This window comes from Drosophila persimilis, unplaced genomic scaffold (genome assembly GCF_003286085.1).
Source record: "Drosophila persimilis strain 14011-0111.01,24,50 unplaced genomic scaffold, DperRS2 tig00000000-arrow-pilon, whole genome shotgun sequence".
Lineage (NCBI taxonomy): Eukaryota > Metazoa > Arthropoda > Insecta > Diptera > Drosophilidae > Drosophila > Drosophila persimilis.
The window spans coordinates 8398115-8416779 of NW_020825288.1; the positions used below are offsets into that span (position 1 = coordinate 8398115).

The 18665-nt window shown below is 46.4% G+C and overlaps 4 protein-coding genes across 4 annotated transcripts; 2 read left to right on the forward strand and 2 right to left on the reverse strand.

Annotated features, from left to right (window-relative positions):
• Window positions 1-894: 894 nt before the first annotated feature.
• Window positions 895-1693, forward strand: LOC6588377 (cytochrome c-type heme lyase). Its single transcript, XM_002012911.2, has 3 exons — window positions 895-938; window positions 1006-1348; window positions 1402-1693. The coding sequence occupies exons 2-3, from the start codon at window positions 1017-1019 to the stop codon at window positions 1601-1603; spliced, it is 534 nt and encodes a 177-aa protein (XP_002012947.1). The 5' UTR covers window positions 895-938; window positions 1006-1016; the 3' UTR covers window positions 1604-1693.
• A 788-nt stretch (window positions 1694-2481) lies between these two features.
• Window positions 2482-3501, forward strand: LOC6588399. Its single transcript, XM_002012912.2, has one exon. The coding sequence runs from the start codon at window positions 2492-2494 to the stop codon at window positions 3443-3445; it is 954 nt and encodes a 317-aa protein (XP_002012948.2). The 5' UTR covers window positions 2482-2491; the 3' UTR covers window positions 3446-3501.
• Window positions 3502-12109: 8608 nt separating this feature from the next.
• On the reverse strand, window positions 12110-15724 carry LOC6588420 (DBF4-type zinc finger-containing protein 2 homolog). The gene is made up of 2 exons (XM_002012913.2): window positions 15687-15724; window positions 12110-13094 (listed from the first exon to the last, which is right to left on the reverse strand). Exon 2 carries the CDS (start codon window positions 13092-13094, stop codon window positions 12282-12284), a length of 813 nt encoding a protein of 270 aa, XP_002012949.1. The 5' UTR covers window positions 15687-15724; the 3' UTR covers window positions 12110-12281.
• LOC6588384 (DBF4-type zinc finger-containing protein 2 homolog) lies at window positions 14447-15745 on the reverse strand. Its single transcript, XM_002012914.2, has one exon. The coding sequence runs from the start codon at window positions 15684-15686 to the stop codon at window positions 14655-14657; it is 1032 nt and encodes a 343-aa protein (XP_002012950.1). The 5' UTR covers window positions 15687-15745; the 3' UTR covers window positions 14447-14654.
• Between the last annotated feature and the right edge of the window lie 2920 nt (window positions 15746-18665).

The following is an 18665-nucleotide window of genomic DNA, read 5'->3' on the forward strand; positions in this document are numbered from 1 at the left end:
CACGTTGTCTAATTCTCAGTTTCATATTTTCTAAATTACCAGACTTACCAAAGACAATGAAATCGAAATCTAAATGTGTTTCTGTGCCGGCCACCGCTCGGCAGTTGGCCCGTCGGCGTAGTGAACGAGAGAACCGCTTGGCCATGGTAGCAGCTCGTAATGCAGGCTATCGCTATAGGTCCGCAGACGTGCAGCCAGTGGTGGCAGGACCCCCCATCTTCGATAGCTATCAGGAGTTCGTCGATGATGCCACGCAGATGCGACGAATGCAACGATACAAACGGATGGCGATTGTTGAGGGGCTTCTGCTCGGCTCTTCATTGGGAAAATAAATTGAAATATGTTGGGCATTAATCTCTAATCTCTTCTTTGGGTCAACGAACCGAGTGTTCCGTTTGGGCTTTGGCTATTTAACATACTTCTAATGATATCTGGCCTGTTCTGAGGATTGGGGCCGTCATTTTGCGGCGAAATCTGTTCCAGCTAACAATTTTCATCAGTATGAACCATTAGAAGGGTTGCCAGAGCAGTAAAAAAATGTTGGCCTAATTTTCCAGCACTGGAACCAGCGTCTTGGCTATGCTCTTTCTACTCACAGCTTTTCGCTGGTCAATTAAACCTACACTTGCAATGTCTCAGTCAACAACTAAAAGACCTTACTTTTTATGACAACAAAATCTTATTTCTATCTAAAAAAATATTGGTCATTGATGTCAGTATTGTAAAACGCCTTGTTTTCGGAGCAACAAAGCAAGCGAATCAGAGCAGTCAACGAAAAGTTTATAAATTTGATCTGTGAACTAAACAAATTTCAGAACGATTCGGTCTTTCAGTCAGTACTATCGTATAGTAATTTCAATTTTTTTGTGACATCTAACAAAATTTGACTTTCCCAAACTCGGTAAAGACTTAGTAAGGAACGTCATCAAAAAAATTAAGTAAGTCAGGGAAGGGAAGCGAACAATTCTACCCGTAACACATTATTTTGTGGCCTCATTCTTTTAGAAAGATAAAGAATGGGTAACCACATCAGCTCTAACGCTGGTCCGGCTGGTGGCTCACCGTCGCCCGAGCCCCTCATGCAGCAGCAGCAACATGGAGACGGTAACAAATCTTCGTCTTCGCCCAAAGAACCGGGCAAGGTTTGGAACTGGAAGAGTGCCAACGTGAAGCAAACGGATGTTGGGGATGCTGTACGCATCCGCAAAGAAAATACCGAGGAGGCGTGGCAAAAGGTGCTCAAATGGGAGGCAATGCGTGGCAACAAGTCTGGCGATCTGCGCCTAAAAAGTTTTGTCGGCAAGGAAAACGACTTGAGTCCCCGTGCCCGTTTCCGCAGCTGGTTTGGGTAACTATTATTTAACATTTTCCATACAATGCCCTAATCTCAAGCATTTGCAGACACGAGCTCCCGTTTGATCGCCATGACTGGATTGTCGATCGTTGTGGCAAAAAAGAGGTGCGGTATGTGATCGACTACTATGACGGTAAGGTGGATGTCCGTCCTGCCATGGATTCTGCCGCGAATGCTTGGGTTCGTATGCGCGCCACCTGCATGCGCTGGAAGTCCGATTTAATCGAGATATTCAACGCCAGCGATTAAAAAAATATAAATACATATTTAAATCGTTTCCACCATCTTAATTGCCTGTTCAAAAGAAATGCATTAAATGTGAGCCCCAAAAAAAGCGAATCCATAATGTTCTGCCATTTCTTTGGTAAGATTTCGGGGTTATTAGTTACGAAAATGTTTTATTCTTTCCCTCTGACGCTTAAGCTGGGTATCCACAAATGAACTCTCGAGCACAGACTCTTCTTGACTCCCCGCCAAATCTTCCATTGGATAGTACCGAAACTAAAGCAAATTAAAGCTAATGGCTGGCCTGCCGTACGTCAGACATTTGTTAATTACGGATAAACCCCCTTCATGTTTGCACACGAGCAGCGAGGGAGGACATCAATTTGGACCCCAATCGGAGCCCCAACAGATGTCGCAGCACTCACATTCGAAACTTTCGCATATTTGGCGCTGCTTATTGTTATTCCGCTTTATGTACTCCCCCACCTGCAGTCCTGCCGTCCATCATGCGGCGGCCATTGTTTATTATCGCCGTTCGGTATGTGATTTGAAAATTTGCACAAATTTTCCACAAATATTATGTGAGGTTTTTCATTCAATTTTTGCATTATTCTATTAAATGTGCACGCCGCAGTTTGTTTAACACTTGCGCGAATGTAGAGTGCGGGATTTTTGGGTAATATTTTGCGTGCATTAACCTTTGCGGTCGATGGCATTGTCAAAATATATTCAGAGTGGTTTTTGTGCAATTCGATTGTGTTTTATTTGGTGTTGGTTGAGAGATTTATTCATCCAAAAAGGGGTCGAAAAACCAAGAGATAAAACAGAGAACTAAACTAGTACTCAATCATTTTTCTGTTATATTTTTAACAATACATATATATTAATTTTCGAAAATAATAGACGTAAATTATGGATGGGAGTAGACTGCGAATGTTCAAACCAATCATCACTTACGATATGGTGGTGCGCAACTTACCCTACGAGAAGGAGGATAAGGTTCGATTGCCTGATGTCTGGGACGATGGCAGGGGCATACCAGGAGTGTCTTCAAAGGATGTAAAGACAGAAGCCATAGAACCAACGGGTGAGGGAGAACAGGAGGAGAACCTCGAAGCTCAGTTGGAAGTGAAGACTGAAGTGGATGATGTGGAGGAGACTTCTGCTAAAACCGAAACCGAAGAAGAGCCTTTGGTAGCTGATGTGAAATATGCCTGGAATTCGCCTTGCCTGATGATTATTTTCGAAGACGGCGATGTCAATAGTGCAATCCATCATTTGGTTGGTTCGCTGCAGAATCCCTTTGCCCTGGATGCCGTGGCCACGGTGCTGGTGCAGGAGAGCATAGCGGAGGAGCTCGCCAACCGAATAGTCGACCTTCTGCATCCATTGGATCCCCGGGTCGCCAATCACCCGAACTATCTGCGCACTCTCAGCAAATTGGCCCAGCTGAAGGCAAAGATCGTGGCTGGGAATCCGGACAATGTGCCGGCCAATGCCACGCCCATGATCGTACGCGATGTACCCCACCACTATCTGGGCGATGGTCCCACGGGCATCGTCACCATGCACATCTTCCGCACTCCCCTCGAGGCCACCCTGGTCTATCAGAAGGAAGCCCTGCCCATTGCCTCGGTCAGCATTTGGAACGAGAAGATCGCCAGCATGTACGACATGGTGGCCGTACTCAATGCCGACACATTCAAAATCAACTGTTTCGACGTGGACCTGGAGCCCATCAAACGGACCTTCGAGTGCCGTCGCTATAGTGCCCATATGAGTCGTGGTTATCACTACGAGACCTTGCTGTTGAATGAGCAGCGAAAGGTCGTGATCTTTCCCGTGGGAGCTATCTATGCAAATTGAAAGTGGAATTTAATAATAAAAGAAGGGACTGCAAGGAGCATCTTCTGTTCGGAATAGTACTCTGTCTATTGGCTCTGCAAATTCTCCACAGTGCTACGCAGTATTGGATTTCCTTCCCTACGACCCTCGACTCCATTAATTTGCACTGTTGTAAATTCAGTGTAACTTTGACTATTAGGCAACTTTGCTCTCTGCACCTTTGTTGCTACTGCGAGTGCTGCTATACCCTCTATGCAATCTAATGTATGCAATCTCATTCAAAGGGCGGTGCGTGGCCTTTCAACAACTACTTATTTACACACACACACAGAAAACAGGAAAAACCATTTGGAAAAATTCAACCCGCACTTTTCGTACGCTAATCTAAATTAATGCCTCTTACTGCGGATCAGAATCGGCACTGGCAACGATGCTTTATCATTCAATTAAAAAAAGAAAAAAACAAACAGGAAAACTGGGAAACGCGTGCATAGAAAATGCGCGAAACAAACCAACGGATTTTCGCGGAATCCCTCTCCTCTCTGTGGGGCCATTGGTTGGGTGAATGGACGAGTGGAACGCATTGGTAAAACAATTTGCACCATCCCCTGGCCCGCCACCGACGAAATAATGAAGTGTTTAGTTGATTATCTGAACGCACGGGCCCGTTTCCGGATCCGGGGGGTAACCAAGTCGGAATGCAAACAGTATCCAGGAATTGCTTGGCTTTTTCGGTAGGACGCTGGCAGGCAGTAGTTGGCAGTAGTCTATAATGCGCAAATAAACAGCTAACAAGTTGGCAACTGAAAAACAAAAAAAACAAAAACCAAACAGAACTCTAAAATGGCCGGAGGTCCGTTTTGGATTCGAGGGAATGCCACATATGTGCCTGAGCACCTGTCGGTACGGCCCGGCACGGCACGGGATTGAAAGTTTTGAACAAAAGCACAGCTCGATGAAGGCTCCGGGGCGTGGCACGCATTGTCTGGAGGTGAGCCTTTTTGCGGTGCACGCTTTTAGGCGCCGGAACCACACCAAGCCACGCATTTGCTGCATTGATAACCCGAAAATGCTACGCTGAGTTCAGTTGTGGAGAGGAGGGGAGAGTTTTGGTGGTGTGTGGTCTTATTCCGTGTACAGAGACCATATTTCACGGGTAAATCAAACAGACAACAGATGGACGGATAGATAGTTGGGTAGGCCGTACCGAAAGGCGTAGGCGTAGGCGGAGAGCCGTAGAGGCGTATGCGTAATGCCTTGCCTTGCCTTCGACCGGTCACGATATTTACTGGATGTCTTAATTAAATTTGATTAGCTGTGTGCGCAAATTAGTTAGTTTTGCATGGGAATTGATGAGCGTGTTGAGTTTGCCGACTAATTGGCTAATTGATTGATTGTTGGAGTTGTTGCCCGGCCTTCCAGTCTGCCTGCCTGCCCGCCTGCCTCCCCGCTCCACGGTGGAATGTTTGTCTAATTGCTGAGCCTCAAATGCATTGAGGTAGAGGCACAGAAACAGAAACAGGAACGCTGGTCTCAGTTGGTATTCTTTGTGTGCATTTCCTAATGAAATTCGAATGATTACGAACCAGGCCAAGAGCTGCATCAAAAATGCATAAGCTTCGGGTATATACATCTTTGTATACCTTTCAGAGAATATTCCCAGATTTTAATCAAATGTTTCCATGAATAAACGAAGATATTTATGTATTTAATTAATTAGCAATTATCTGCTAAATATGGATTAAAATATTAGCAATTAAGCGAAATACAGGCGAGTGAAAAATTAAAATAGTGGATGATAGAATATACAATTTCATGGGAAATTTCAGGGGATAATGAATGGTAGAGGGCAGTAATCTTAAAGGCAGATTTTGACTATAGTTTAACCTACAGATAGTTAAGGATAGGAGGATGGGTCTATTCTTAATAAGCATAAATCCATAAATTTGTGTAGAGGATCGTCAGTAGATCGTATCCTTTGGAACAACAGTTCAGCTAGGGTATCCCAAAGTTCGTGGCTTCGAAGCTTTTGCCATTCATTCTTGTTTTTCAATTTCTGAACGCAGTACTCCTTGCCCCACTCCTCCTTAATACATATCGAAATAACCTTGGTCCGAAATTCGCCCAAAAGAATAACTGTGCATTGTTTGCCAAGAGGAACTTTCTGCCTTGGCCCCTTGGAATGGTTGGGTTGCTTGTTGTTGGTTGTGGGTTGACAGAGTTCCCCCAGGGAGACTGCCATTGGATGGTGGATGGGGGGGATTGGTGGGAAAAGTGCTAAAGTTTCCACTGCGCGCATGAAATTTCCACTTTAGTTGTGTTTTCTAGTAAATTTTTGTACTTCGCCTTTGTTCTTTTTCCCTGCTGTTGTGTATATGTATGTACCCCCATCCTCTATTACTCGTCCTTGAGATCTCCTCAACCCTCAGTGGCGCGTGCTTATTTCAAGTAGTTGAAATTATTTTATAGTATAAAACTTTAGTTTTTTAACTTTGGCCGGTTGCAAGGAAAGCTCTGGCTCTGGCTCTGGCTCTGGCTCTGTCGAGCTCTGCCTTGCTTTTGGACTCTGTTCTGTCCAGGCTCTGCCTTGGTCTGCCCCCCGTGTGCCAGCCTGCCACCGTGTTGCTTTCTGTTTTGCTGCGAGTGTTGTGTGTGTTATGTTCTTTCGCCCTTCGTCCATTTGCCGTCCGCACGCGCTTTTTGTTTTAGCATATTTATATTTTAATAAGCATTCTGGCAGCTGCGCTCCAGCGCCTTGCCCTTTCCGCACTCCGTCGATGCCTTTGCTCTGCGTAATTTTACTGCAATTTCTGACAGTTTTAGAAATCTTGGGCAAGCAGAACTTATAGTAGACCCAAATGCGCGCTCCTCCTGTCAGCGGCAAATGGCAACGGGTTGGCTGGCAGGCAGGCCGGCAGGCAGGCAGACGGGGCAACGTGGCGTATGATTGTTATTAATTCCATATTATGTGTAAGAGCAGCATCCTCCGTTTTGCCTGTTTTTGCCCTGGTGCAGTGCAATAAGCAATAAGCGTCAGATGAAATGATATTTAATGTCAGCTCCGGCAAAACGACGACCACTGAAGAGAGCCGGCATCGTGAGGTTCTACTGCCTCTGTGGCAGGCGAGGAGTGGGGGAGCACTTTGAGGTGCAGTTCGAGTGGTTCATTGAAGCACAAAAGTGTCTGAGTTTGTAAGAAAGTGTTGAGGTTGAGTACCCACCCAGGCCATTTGCCTAAAGTGCGGTTAATCTGAGGGATGTTGGGGGTGGCGAAACGCGACGGGATGGATAGAGACGCCCGCGGGCTGATTTAATTAAAATTCAATTAAAAGTCGTTGTTTAGTTAACGTTTAATAGGGAAAATCCATCAGCAGGAGCATGCTTCAATGACCTATTGTTGCCATTCTCTCGCCACAATTGTTAAACATTTTCACTTCAATACAATGTGGCGACTATCCTGTCTGCTCTACACACGTGGATGTGTTTATGACAGTATGTGTCTGTTGTGTGGGTGCCTGCTGTGTGTGTGTGTGGGGGTTGGCCATTGTATTTGTAACAAAATATAATCATAAACGTAATTTAATCGCGCCAAACTGCGTCTGTCACGTACTTGCCAGGCAACACAGGGCACCGCACACACAATACACACATTATTAGAGTCGCACAGATACACATTATTGATGCTCAGACCCACACACCCTTGCACCCGCACAGATACAATGTCGGCGGCAACGCTGCTGACAACAGAAACAGTTATAATAATTCAATTCCGGGCCATAATAACGTCGATTCAATGTTGTTAAACACGTTGCGAATCGTTTGCGACTTACCCAAAATCGAATGATCACCTGTAAAGGAATTGATTTTGTTAGCCAAAGCACGTCATACCATATGAAACTATTGTACGATTATTTTCCATTGAATTAATTACAAATGTTCTACGTAGCAATGTTTGGAATTAAGACTCGAATTAGTTTGCATTAAGACGGGGATAATGAAGGACTTAAAATGAGTTTACATGTTAAGAATGGGATAATGTTCAGATGAAATTGAATAATCAGATAATGAGAGCCAACTTTAGTAATAGTCTGAACGCATTCAGGGGACTCTTTCAAGATGATTTCCGTACCCCACACCACACCACATCCATGGCTGCATCCTGTCTGACTTTGCCTGTGCATCGTTCATTTACTCTGTGAGGTTGGTTCTTTCGCAGCATCAGCGCATCTTTGGCAGAGATTTCTGTCATATGCCAAATCATCGGAAGACTTGCGTCTCTGCCGGAGGGGAGTCCGGAGCGAATCAGTCACGTATGTGCGAAAAATCAAAACGATTTGTGACGGGCTGTCTGTCTGTCTATCTCTCGCTTACCTCGCTTACCCCTGCCATGTGTCCTTCCCTCTTGTGTCTAAGTCTTTTGTTTGCCATTTGCCGTAGCGCACGAGGAGGAGTGCCGGCGTGAATGCGCGTAAATTACGGCTGACAGGAGACGGCTTCGTCGGGGATGCCTTTGCCTGATTGATGCGCCTCGCCTATGCAGCGCTGCAACTTGCGCCACTTAGCCGTAAGCCGCAGATCCGCAGCGTTTCAGCAGCGTTGCAGCAGCGCCGTAGAAATCGGAGCCATTCCATGGCGCACGCATGACAGCTGCCATGTGCTTTGGCATCCACCACCTCCTCCTGCCTGTGGTTAACAGCGAGGAGGAACCAGGAAGGAGATCCTTCCTATGTGCGTTGCGTGGCCGCTTTGTCCTTGTCACCTTTTTAGTTTTCGGTGTTGACAGGCGCCTGGCATCTCTCTGGTTCTAGCTTCAGTTCCAGAGTGCATTTATCTCGATCTGGAATGCCTTTTGAATAACTTGCCATATTAGTGTTTGTGTGTGTGTGTGAGTGTGTGTTTCCGTTTCCTTTCAGCTCAGCAGGCACCCAGTCAGCAGCTTAGTCGTGTCTGCGTGTCCTTGTGTGCGTATTTGTCAAAAGGATTTGGCAGTGATTTAGCTGCCGGCCCAAATTTCATACCAAATTCCATCTCTTCGCTGCTGCTGCTGCTGCCGCTGCTGCTCTCGAGGATTGGCTGACTGACAACGCCTCTGTCTCCTGCTCTTTCCCTGCCTCTTTCCCTGACAGTAGACAGGATTAGGTCGCGCTTCAGCATTTTGGCCTGCCGTCCTGCCAGAGCCGCCTGGAAATTAGCTGCCTAATTGTTTGCCAAAGCCGCAACTTTGGCCATTTCTTCTCTGCTTTTGGCCAAAATTGCCAGAACCATCGCCAGCCGCCGAATGACAGCTGAATAATGTTCGCCCCATAAGCAATTAACGCGCCTGCGAGGCCTTACACACGTACGTGTCTCGGGAGTCAAGGGGTATGTCTATGGGTGTGCGTATATCGGGCTGACTGGCGGTGTATCTGTGTGTATGCAAGCTTACAAATTGAGTCAATAATTTCGGTGGAGAGTGCGTGCCTCCAGCCCCCTTCGTTCTGGTGGCACTTTGTGCATAATAAATAAATGCCATGAAATACGCGACTTAACACGCACTGTACGGCAAAGTCGTGGCATGTCTCTGGGTGTCCCTCTCCACGTGCCCCATGCCCCATGCCCCATGACTTACTGTGTCTGTGCCTGTGCATGTGTGGGTAGCACCATATGACACCACCTTGACTCATTAATTACGCACTGGCATTTTTATTTTCATTGCATACTTTTATGCAATTTATTATTACAGCAATGCGTGGAGCCCAAAGGAGGGCAAGAGGCACGAGAGGGCGCGCGAAAAAAGCTGAAATACAAATTGCCTTTTTTTACATACTTACTTATGTACACACACATACATGCATACACTTGTGACTTATTTCAAGAGGAAAGACACACACTTATGGGGAGAGCGGGAAAGAGACAGGGAGAGAGAGAGAGAGACACTGTGGCGAGCAGGACAAGCCACAAATGAAATGTATTCGGGATTTTTGGGAAGCTCTCCATCTTCACTCCGGCCAAGAGCCGCCGCCTGATTGCCATTGTCCTTTGGGCATAGTGCGCAGCATAGTGCGTTTCATGTGTGTAATTCAAACATACATACATACATACATATATTGCAAATTTTAAGAATATTTTGAATAATTTGTTAAATAAATTGTAATATTAAAATGATAATACATTTTTATTACAAAATTGGAATACTTGCAATACCTGCTATAAATTTAATCATAAATAGTTGTACGCTTCTGTAACGCACTGTAGATCCATAAATAATCCATGCACAAGGGCATTATTTTCCCTCTTTATCCGAATTGACATTTCAACTCGAAACTCCTTGCAGCAATATCCAGCAATATCCTTTAATCAAAGTGTAGCTAAACTTAATTTGGTCTGGAGCGGAATCTCCTTTAATCTTGGCCCTCAGATCGCAGAGTATTGCGGAGCCCTACCGAAAAGCCAAATAAATATTCACTTTTTACTTTACTTGTTGTTGTGGTTGCATTATCATTGTCGTGGTTGGTGGCGCTGGGGCATGCTGCATGCTGCTGCCGCTGCCGCTGCTGTGGGGCTACTGTGTGGTCGAATATTCCCCAAAGAATCTGACGCACTTATCGCAAATTACTTTGGCAGTTGCAGCACAGCCACAGCCACAGCGCTGCAGCGTTTCTCTTTTGTGTATAAATTTAACAATTTACCCATACCCATACACACACGTGCGGGTACACACTGGGGACTGTAAATTACCATACACAGACACACACGCAGATACACAGATACACAGATACAGACAGATACTTTGAGACTAAATGTGTTCAAAGAACGTGCAATGTCCAGGGGAAGAAGAACACGGGATTTGTGGAAAACTTTTATCCCAAACAACAACTGGCAAACATGGCGTATGCATAATATTTCCTTTTGCCGCAGATGCATGTCCATGTTTCCCAGCTACAAACTTCATTAACAATCCCAGCAATGGAAATGGAAGCCACCAGATGCCTCAGCATCGCAGCTTACTGGTGTGGCATTTGCAATGCCACCTCCACTTTCAGTTGCAGTTGCAATTGCAGTTGTCCCAATTAGCCGCGGACCTGCTTCACATATTTAAAGCCCACACTTTTGGCCCGAACTCTCGTCAATTAGCGTTTGTATTTCGTGTCGTTTAATGGCCATCCAGCTGTTGTTGTGACTGTAATAATTTATGGCTGACTCCGCGTTGGCTTCATAAGATGTTAACGCGCACTTAATGCCACTTAAAAATACGCATAAATCGCGAAGAGTGCCAGCCACGGAACGGGGCTGTGAGAGGAGTGGCAGTAACGGCAACTGTTACCCGACGGCCACTTGTCCACTTACATGGCTACTTACAACGCTGCTCAAGCATATGCATGCAGATGCAGATGACCATGTTTCACCCAGTCCCCAGTCCCCAGTCCACAGACTCCCGGTCCACCCATCAGGAAGAGCAGCAGCTGCAGCTGCAGAAAAACAAGGTCGAGCAGGGGACAATGCGGTACAAAAAAAAGAAACAACACAGAACCAACACCAAATAAATAACAGGAATGGAGGGAAAGATTTGGGCCCGAAGCAACGGATACTCTTTGGAACTTTAAAAGGGTTTCCCGCACTTGAACAGATTCTATCTTTACAACTCTCTCTTCCTCATTTGAACTGTGCAAAGATTCTGCCAGATATCTTTAGTGCTGAGAGAAGATAAACCCAACAGACGGGGAAATCTTTCGTTATTCCTGGTCAAATTATAATACCCTCTGAAAGTGTATAAAAACAGAAAAAATGAAAAAAAGGAACTGCAATAGCAATTGCAACAGCAACTGCGACTGCGGCACGCAATTAAGTGCATTTAATTAATTATTGTTGATAAAATAATATTTTTGCAATTTATTGTCCAAGCAGCAGTGGGATGTGGGGGTGGATCAGGCGCCTCGCCCTCCCCCTCTCAGTCCACGTTATTTATGCATATGTGAGCGCAAATAAATAGCACAGACTGTGGCGCTGGATACCCGTTGCTGCGTTGACGTTATCAGAGAGCTGGCAGTAAAAGGCGGGGCCGCAGAGATATCGCTTCAGTGGCAGCAGCCAAGGCCTATCGCTAGGCCAAATCGCAAACCGCAATGGCAGCAGCGACAGTGCAACGGCAGCAACGGCATCAGTGCAAAAGCAGCGACAGAGACTGCTGGCAGATCAATTCGAATAACAATAATTTCTTCCGGTCGAATGGCAACCAGCGGGGAGCAGACAGACAGACAGACAGGCAGAGAGACAGCGGCAGAGATGCAGATATACGGCTGTATGTATCTGCAACTGCCATGGCATTTGTATCGGTGTGTCTGCTGCATTGTTTGCTGCATTTCAAACCGGATGCGCATAAGTATACGAGGATTGACAGGATGTATGGGCCGTGCACTCATGCATTTTGGCTGCCGCCTCTGCCCGCCGTGGGCGTTCCATTATGAATCGCCGAACACGTGTCCACACGCGGCTCTCCCACGCGTCCCACCCATTACTAATTTGCACTGTTTTTTTTCGCCAAGTTAATGAATTTCACATAATCGGAATTAATGTGGAATTTATTTTCGTTGACATTGTGGCAGACAAAGAGAATCTCCGCCTACTGGAGGCAAGGCATCCAGACAGAATTTGAGTTCAAATGACAGATGGCCCCCGACCGACTTGATTCAACGAACTGCAAAACGATTTTTCTCGCTATCATCAAATATATTTAATCAAATGCATTTCCGAAACAATGACAAATGTAAATTTCATCACGGGCTTGCAGTAATTTTCGAGACTCGGAAAACGAGCAGTGTTCTTGGGACGGAAGGTTCGACAGAAGATTCGACTCCACAAGGACCTGCACTTTTGTTGGTTAACAAGGACCGCAAGGACCATATCCACAGGGTCCGGGTCCACAAGGTCCGCAAGGACCACAGGGTCCGCATCCTGGTCCACACGGCCCACACGGTCCACACGGCCCACATGGCCCACACGGCCCGCACGGCCCACACGGCCCGCATGGCCCACAGGGCCCACAGGGCCCACAGGGTCCACAGGGCCCGCAAGGACCACAGCGGCCTTCGGCCACGGGATACTGGTTGGTGGAGAAGCACGGCAAGGGGCAGCAGCCTCCGCCCGGGGCACAGGGCCCAATGGGGCACGGCGGACAGGCGGCACTCGGCTTGTAGTTGATGGGTCCGTTCGGGTAGCAGCAGTACTCCCTCGGAGGAGGGATGTCGATCGTCTGCGGCTTCGGCTGGCAAAGGATCGACTGGCAGACCTCCCTCGGCTCGCAGACCCGCTTCGGGTAGCAGACGACGTACGGGTCCGGTATCATCGACGGGTAGTAGATGACGCGTGGCTCCCGCACCATCTGGGAGACCCAAATCAGCTTCGGCACCTTGATGACGCGCGTGGCATCCACCACTTTTGGGATTGTGATCTGCCGGCATCGGTTAACGACCATCGGTTCGGGCACGATCTTCTCGGTGAAAACTACCCGCTTCTTGCAGATCATGCGAGGTGGCTGCTGCACGGTGATGCACTTGGGGAAGGGGGGTGGAATGCGCGGGGCACATTGCGGCAAGGCTTCCAGTTGTGCGGAGTTGTAGCACTTGGGCGAGCACTCGAAGGGCCCACAGCAGGGGTCGCAGGGTCCACATCCCGGTCCGCATGGAGAACACATTTTGTTTGTCGAAAATTGGAAACGATATCAAAGCGAGAAAAACTAATCTTTTTTTTTGTATGTTTTTAAGCAGCTAAATTTTTTACTAAAATTTAGATCTTTGTCGGAGCGAAACTGAAATCGAAATGAGATCTGGCTATAGCTCGAACAGTAACATGTGATTGGGATGGTAAAGCCTTCTTGATTCGAAACAAAAAGACTACCAGTGTACTCTAAAACTCGGGTTAGAAAAATGTTTTGCCTTTAAAAATTGTCATATATTTTGATGATCAATGTGGCCAGGAGTTCATGCTCTATAGTTATATCTTGTGAAAAGGCAACATTTTTAATGAAAGCAGGAGGACGAGGAGGGTCTATTTAGCTATTTGAGCAGCGTAGTTTCCGATCTATTTATTGGATAGATCTATGGCTGTTTAGTTTGGGATATTTATTGTGGTAGAATATTAGCGAAGGGTGTGCGATGAGTAAGTTGATCGATTCAAGACGGGGTCGGTTCAAGACTGTGTCAGATTGTACGTCTACGTAGGCTCGTGCCATGTGGATGACAATGTGATACAGTAGACAGTGCAATTGATGAAAAATAATGGTGCTTTACCCTCCTGTTGCACCACTAGCTGTAAATTATGGATTATGGCAAAAATTTTTTTGCTGGGTAACCCAATATACATTTTTGCGTCCTTGATATCCCACCATCATGCTTTTTTCTCCAGTGTAATGAATATAATTAGTACCGGCTATAATTAAATTAATAAATTATAATATCCCTATAATCGTAATTCACTATTTGATCCAATTTGTCTTTGTTCGGAGCAGCAGTGTCCAATAGCTCTTAAGATATTTCCTATAATCTCTTCTTATAAAGTCTATTCTATCCGAATTCTCCTAAATTTTGCACTATTGGGCTAATTATAATTACACGTGTAAAAGTCTTACTGCTTATATTGCATGGCTTCGTGATTTTCGTACTCTCAGCCCAAATAATAGTCGAGCGGGTAGCATCGCATGCCAGTTGGAATTGTCGTCGAGGGCGCATCACACTATTCGTATTTAATTAGCCGTTAAAGCCCTCTTACTTTGAACATTATAGACCTCAATTCAAATCTAACAGCGGTGAAATCTTATTCGTAAATGGTGAGCAGCTTCCAATTTTTCTTGAGCCTGCCCTGCCTGTCCATCGACGTCGCTTGCGAACGGGCAAATGCATTCGATTGTTTTTCCTGTATTTATCGGTATCGATATCTTGCCGTCGTTCAAAAACAGGAATGATTTCTTATCGTTTCCACTTATCGTAAACGAGTGTCTCGTCTGAGTGGTGGGCTTTATGAGTTATGAAAAATAGTAGGCGGTGAATATTCCGCTAAAAGGTTTTTTTTTTTATTTTACAGCCCTTGCGTTTTGAAGCAGTTTTTGACAATGCAAATATACTGTAGACTTGGAAAATGTTGTAGCAGGACTCCCCAAACGGTTGCAGTCATCAGTTTGAGAGCCATGTTGAGCCGATTAACAAGGACCACAGGGCACTCCAGGGCGACAACGTGTACTCCAGGGTTCTTTGGCGGCTTAGCATGGACCGCAAGGACCGCAGGGCACTTGGGGACCGCACGGTCCGACCGGTCCACAATGTGTGTTCCAAGGAGTGGGGGAGCACGGGTAGCAGGGTCCACACTCGGGGGATTCGTAAGGACATGGCGGCGAGCAGGGTCCACAAGGACCGCATGGTCCACAGGGGCCGTTCAGACCACAGCCGCCCGTTCCGCAAGGACCACAGGGAGCCGGTATGAAGGGTCCCGAAGGCATGGTCAGACCGCAGGGTCCGCAATTCGGAACAGCGCATGGACCGCAGGGACCACAACGTGGCCCACACGGTCCGCAGCCCGGACCACACGGCCCACATGCTCCTGGGCCACAGGGTCCGCAACCACGAGGACCACACGGTCCGCAGGGTCCACATCCTGGTCCACAGGGCCCGCAAGGACCACAGCGACCTTCGGCCACGGGATACTGGTTGGTGGAGAAGCACGGCAAGGGGCAGCAGCCTCCGCCCGGGGCACAGGGCCCAATGGGGCACGGCGGACAGGCGGCACTCGGCTTGTAGTTGATGGGTCCGTTCGGGTAGCAGCAGTACTCCCTCGGAGGAGGGATGTCGATCGTCTGCGGCTTCGGCTGGCAAAGGATCGACTGGCAGACCTCCCTCGGCTCGCAGACCCGCTTCGGGTAGCAGACGACGTACGGGTCCGGTATCATCGACGGGTAGTAGATGACGCGTGGCTCCCGCACCATCTGGGAGACCCAAATCAGCTTCGGCACCTTGATGACGCGCGTGGCATCCACCACTTTTGGGATTGTGATCTGCCGGCATCGGTTAACGACCATCGGTTCGGGCACGATCTTCTCGGTGAAAACTACCCGCTTCTTGCAGATCATGCGAGGTGGCTGCTGCACGGTGATGCACTTGGGGAAGGGGGGTGGAATGCGCGGGGCACATTGCGGCAAGGCTTCCAGTTGTGCGGAGTTGTAGCACTTGGGCGAGCACTCGAAGGGCCCACAGCAGGGGTCGCAGGGTCCACATCCCGGTCCGCATGGAGAACACATTTTATTGAATTAAAAAGGGCCGAAATAAATTTCAAAAGAGAAAATAATTTGTATCAAAAAAGGTTTTTCGACAATTTTTTTTTTGAGAAAATTTTATAGATAATTTTTCACAATTTGGAGTTGGTCGGAGCGAGACTAAAAACTGAATGAGGTCAAACTGAGACTACAACAGCTTGGAGATCAAAAAAATACACTACGCCGACTGGGATTCGTATTTTTTTGCAATCCCAAACAGGCCTAAACCGAAAGTTTCGGCGCGGAGAGGCAAGCCATGATCCAGTTCAGTTGGTTCAGCTGATGAGATAAGTAGGCCCATATTCGTATGTCCATTTGCAAACATATCTTTAATAAAGTTTGGTTAAATGACCCTCGATCGTGGACAATTTGAACGGGGGAAAAAATGGCATCGGTGACTCTTGAATGAAATGCATTTCCATAAACGAATTTTATCTCCACATGAGGTATGCGGGCCATGCCAATCTCTGTGTATTTATTTCAGCAATATGGCATCTGCCGCTGAGTGGGTTTAAGCCTTTAATATGCTAGCGCCTTTATGCAGGCAGTTTCAATTTTTTTTCCAGTTTTCCACCAATCCCAAAAAACTACCTTGGAAAAAACTACAACCGAATTACAGAAAAACGCCAGAAAACACTCTACGGCCGATGCTGATGCTGGCCTATTGGATATATATGTATGTATATGCATATCTCTTTTTTTGCTGGGCCCTGGCGGGACATGTCAGCAGGGAAAAAGCGTTTGGTCGGTGTGTGACGGCTGCAAAGCTTTATTGTATGGGGGCGGAGGCGGTGCAATCAGCGCTTTGTGCACGCCACCACCATGGCGACACACTGAACAATTGGGCAAAAAAATTCGGAAAAAATATAACAAAGAATTTGGTCACGCCAGAGCATCGATGTTGACAAAAGCTTTTACAGGGGATTTCAGGTAAATTCTAAAATATTTTCTTCATTTTTAAATGGATCACAAAAGGACGGTCGGTGGTCCGTTCACCAAGTGGAAGTCACACATAACATTTTTAAAATATAGAAAAAATTCAATTTTTAAACCATTTAAGCTTTCAATTATTGCTAGTTTAAGTCAAAGATTTAATTTAAAGAGAGCTGTATCTCTGCTCTCTCCAATTTCTTTTGAGTGGATCTAATAAAAGTTCTTTATCTTTAGGTTGGAATGAATTTAGGGAATATTTATTTATTGGGTTGCTGGGAATTATGTGTAACATTTTTTGTAGTTAAGCGTTTATTCAATCGATTTGGTCTCGGTCTCTAGGCATTTGCATAGATTTCTTGGCCTGTAATAACAACCGCATGGCTTAGGGCCACAATTATGCAAGAAAAACATCAACTTCTTTGGGTGTCCAGGACGACGCTTATCGAGGAGCGACGGTCCCAGCAGCATTGGCTGTTTCTGTCTCCTCCGGCCAAAGACAAAGCGCCTGCTAATCCCACCATTTGCACAGCGACCCGAAAACCCTGTCTAATCACAGTCATGCCACTCGGCATCACCGTGCCTGTGCCCCACGCTTCCCCCCTCGAAAATTGTCAGCTAATAACGCAAACAATAGGAGGCAACAGTCCGAAGAAATGGCGCAAATTTGGCATAATTATGAGTGCCGCCTGAAGTGGTGTGTGGAGACTTGTCGAGATACTCTCCGGCTAAGGCGGCGCAATTAGCGGACTTAGTTTTGGGGCCGAGATAGAGCGAGAAAACAGAGGCGGCCCATAAATTGGGTGGGCCGTAAGAAGGCCTGCCGGCACACAGATAGAGCAGCAAGTGTCAGTTGTCAGATGGTGGGGTGTCCTTTGTTGGAGGCCTGGGCCGGGATGCCTATGTGCTTATGCGTGCGGTTGGTCGGATTTCCTTCCGCTTGATGTCGCAGGCTCGGGCATATTTCTTTAATGAATTTAATCGCGCGTAATAAACCGTCGCAGGCTCTTGCACAGACTGGTCCTCGTCCTGATTCTGGTTCTGTTGCGTCCTGGTCCTTGGTCGCTTATGTTGTTTGCCAGCAGTCTTTGTGGTCGTTTGACGTTGATAAGTATTCTGATTTATTGACAAGCGAACAGAGAGTCTCTCTGCTCGACTGTGTGTGTGGGTATTGCGGCTGCATTTATTTAAATTTATATATATATTTATTTATGGGCTCCCCGACACAAACAAATGCACACACGACACGACAGTCAGATGGACAGGAAAATGGATCGTTATGCCATGCGCCGAGTGCGTGCTTTAAGCACACTTTTCGGCTTTGGCTCTGGCTCTGGGCGTTTTTTATGCATTTGCTTCGCTGCATTTCCGTTTGATTTCAATAATTTCAACTTCCGACACAAACCGGAAATGACAAATAAAATGCACCGCCATTGAAATGCACTGCGAAAAAAGAGAGCGCTCTTTCTGGCCTTTGCATTTGCATATCAATTGAATTTAAGTCTGCTGCTCTTCTATTTACTTTACAGTGTTGTTGTTTTTACAGTCATTGAATGAGTATTATTTTACGATATTATTTTATACACTTGATGTGTTTCGAGAGACGAAGCAGAGACAGGGTCTTAATGGGGTTTTCCAGTGGGTTTTTTAGAATTGTTCAAAATTACGAAGATCTGGAAATACATACCAAAACCATTCCCCTAAATACTTATAGTAGACCCCGAGAGCCAGAACTATCGTCTTATCAAAGACAATATAATCGTACGATGAATAACGCCCTGGCTTTTGGTCTGAGCCCTGTAGTCCTTGGAGTCTTGTTTTGCTCCTTAAGCTCTTAAGTGAAGATCAGTAAATATTCTTTTTTGTCAACTTATAATATTCTTAATTATATCTACTTATGGCGCATCTGTTCCTTGGTTTTCTTCTCGGTTAATCTCGACTGCTGCAATCACAAGGCTTGGATTTCGCTTGTGACATTTGGCATGTGCGCCTGTATGGGTTTAATTGCCTCATGTGGCATCATCTCGGATGCCA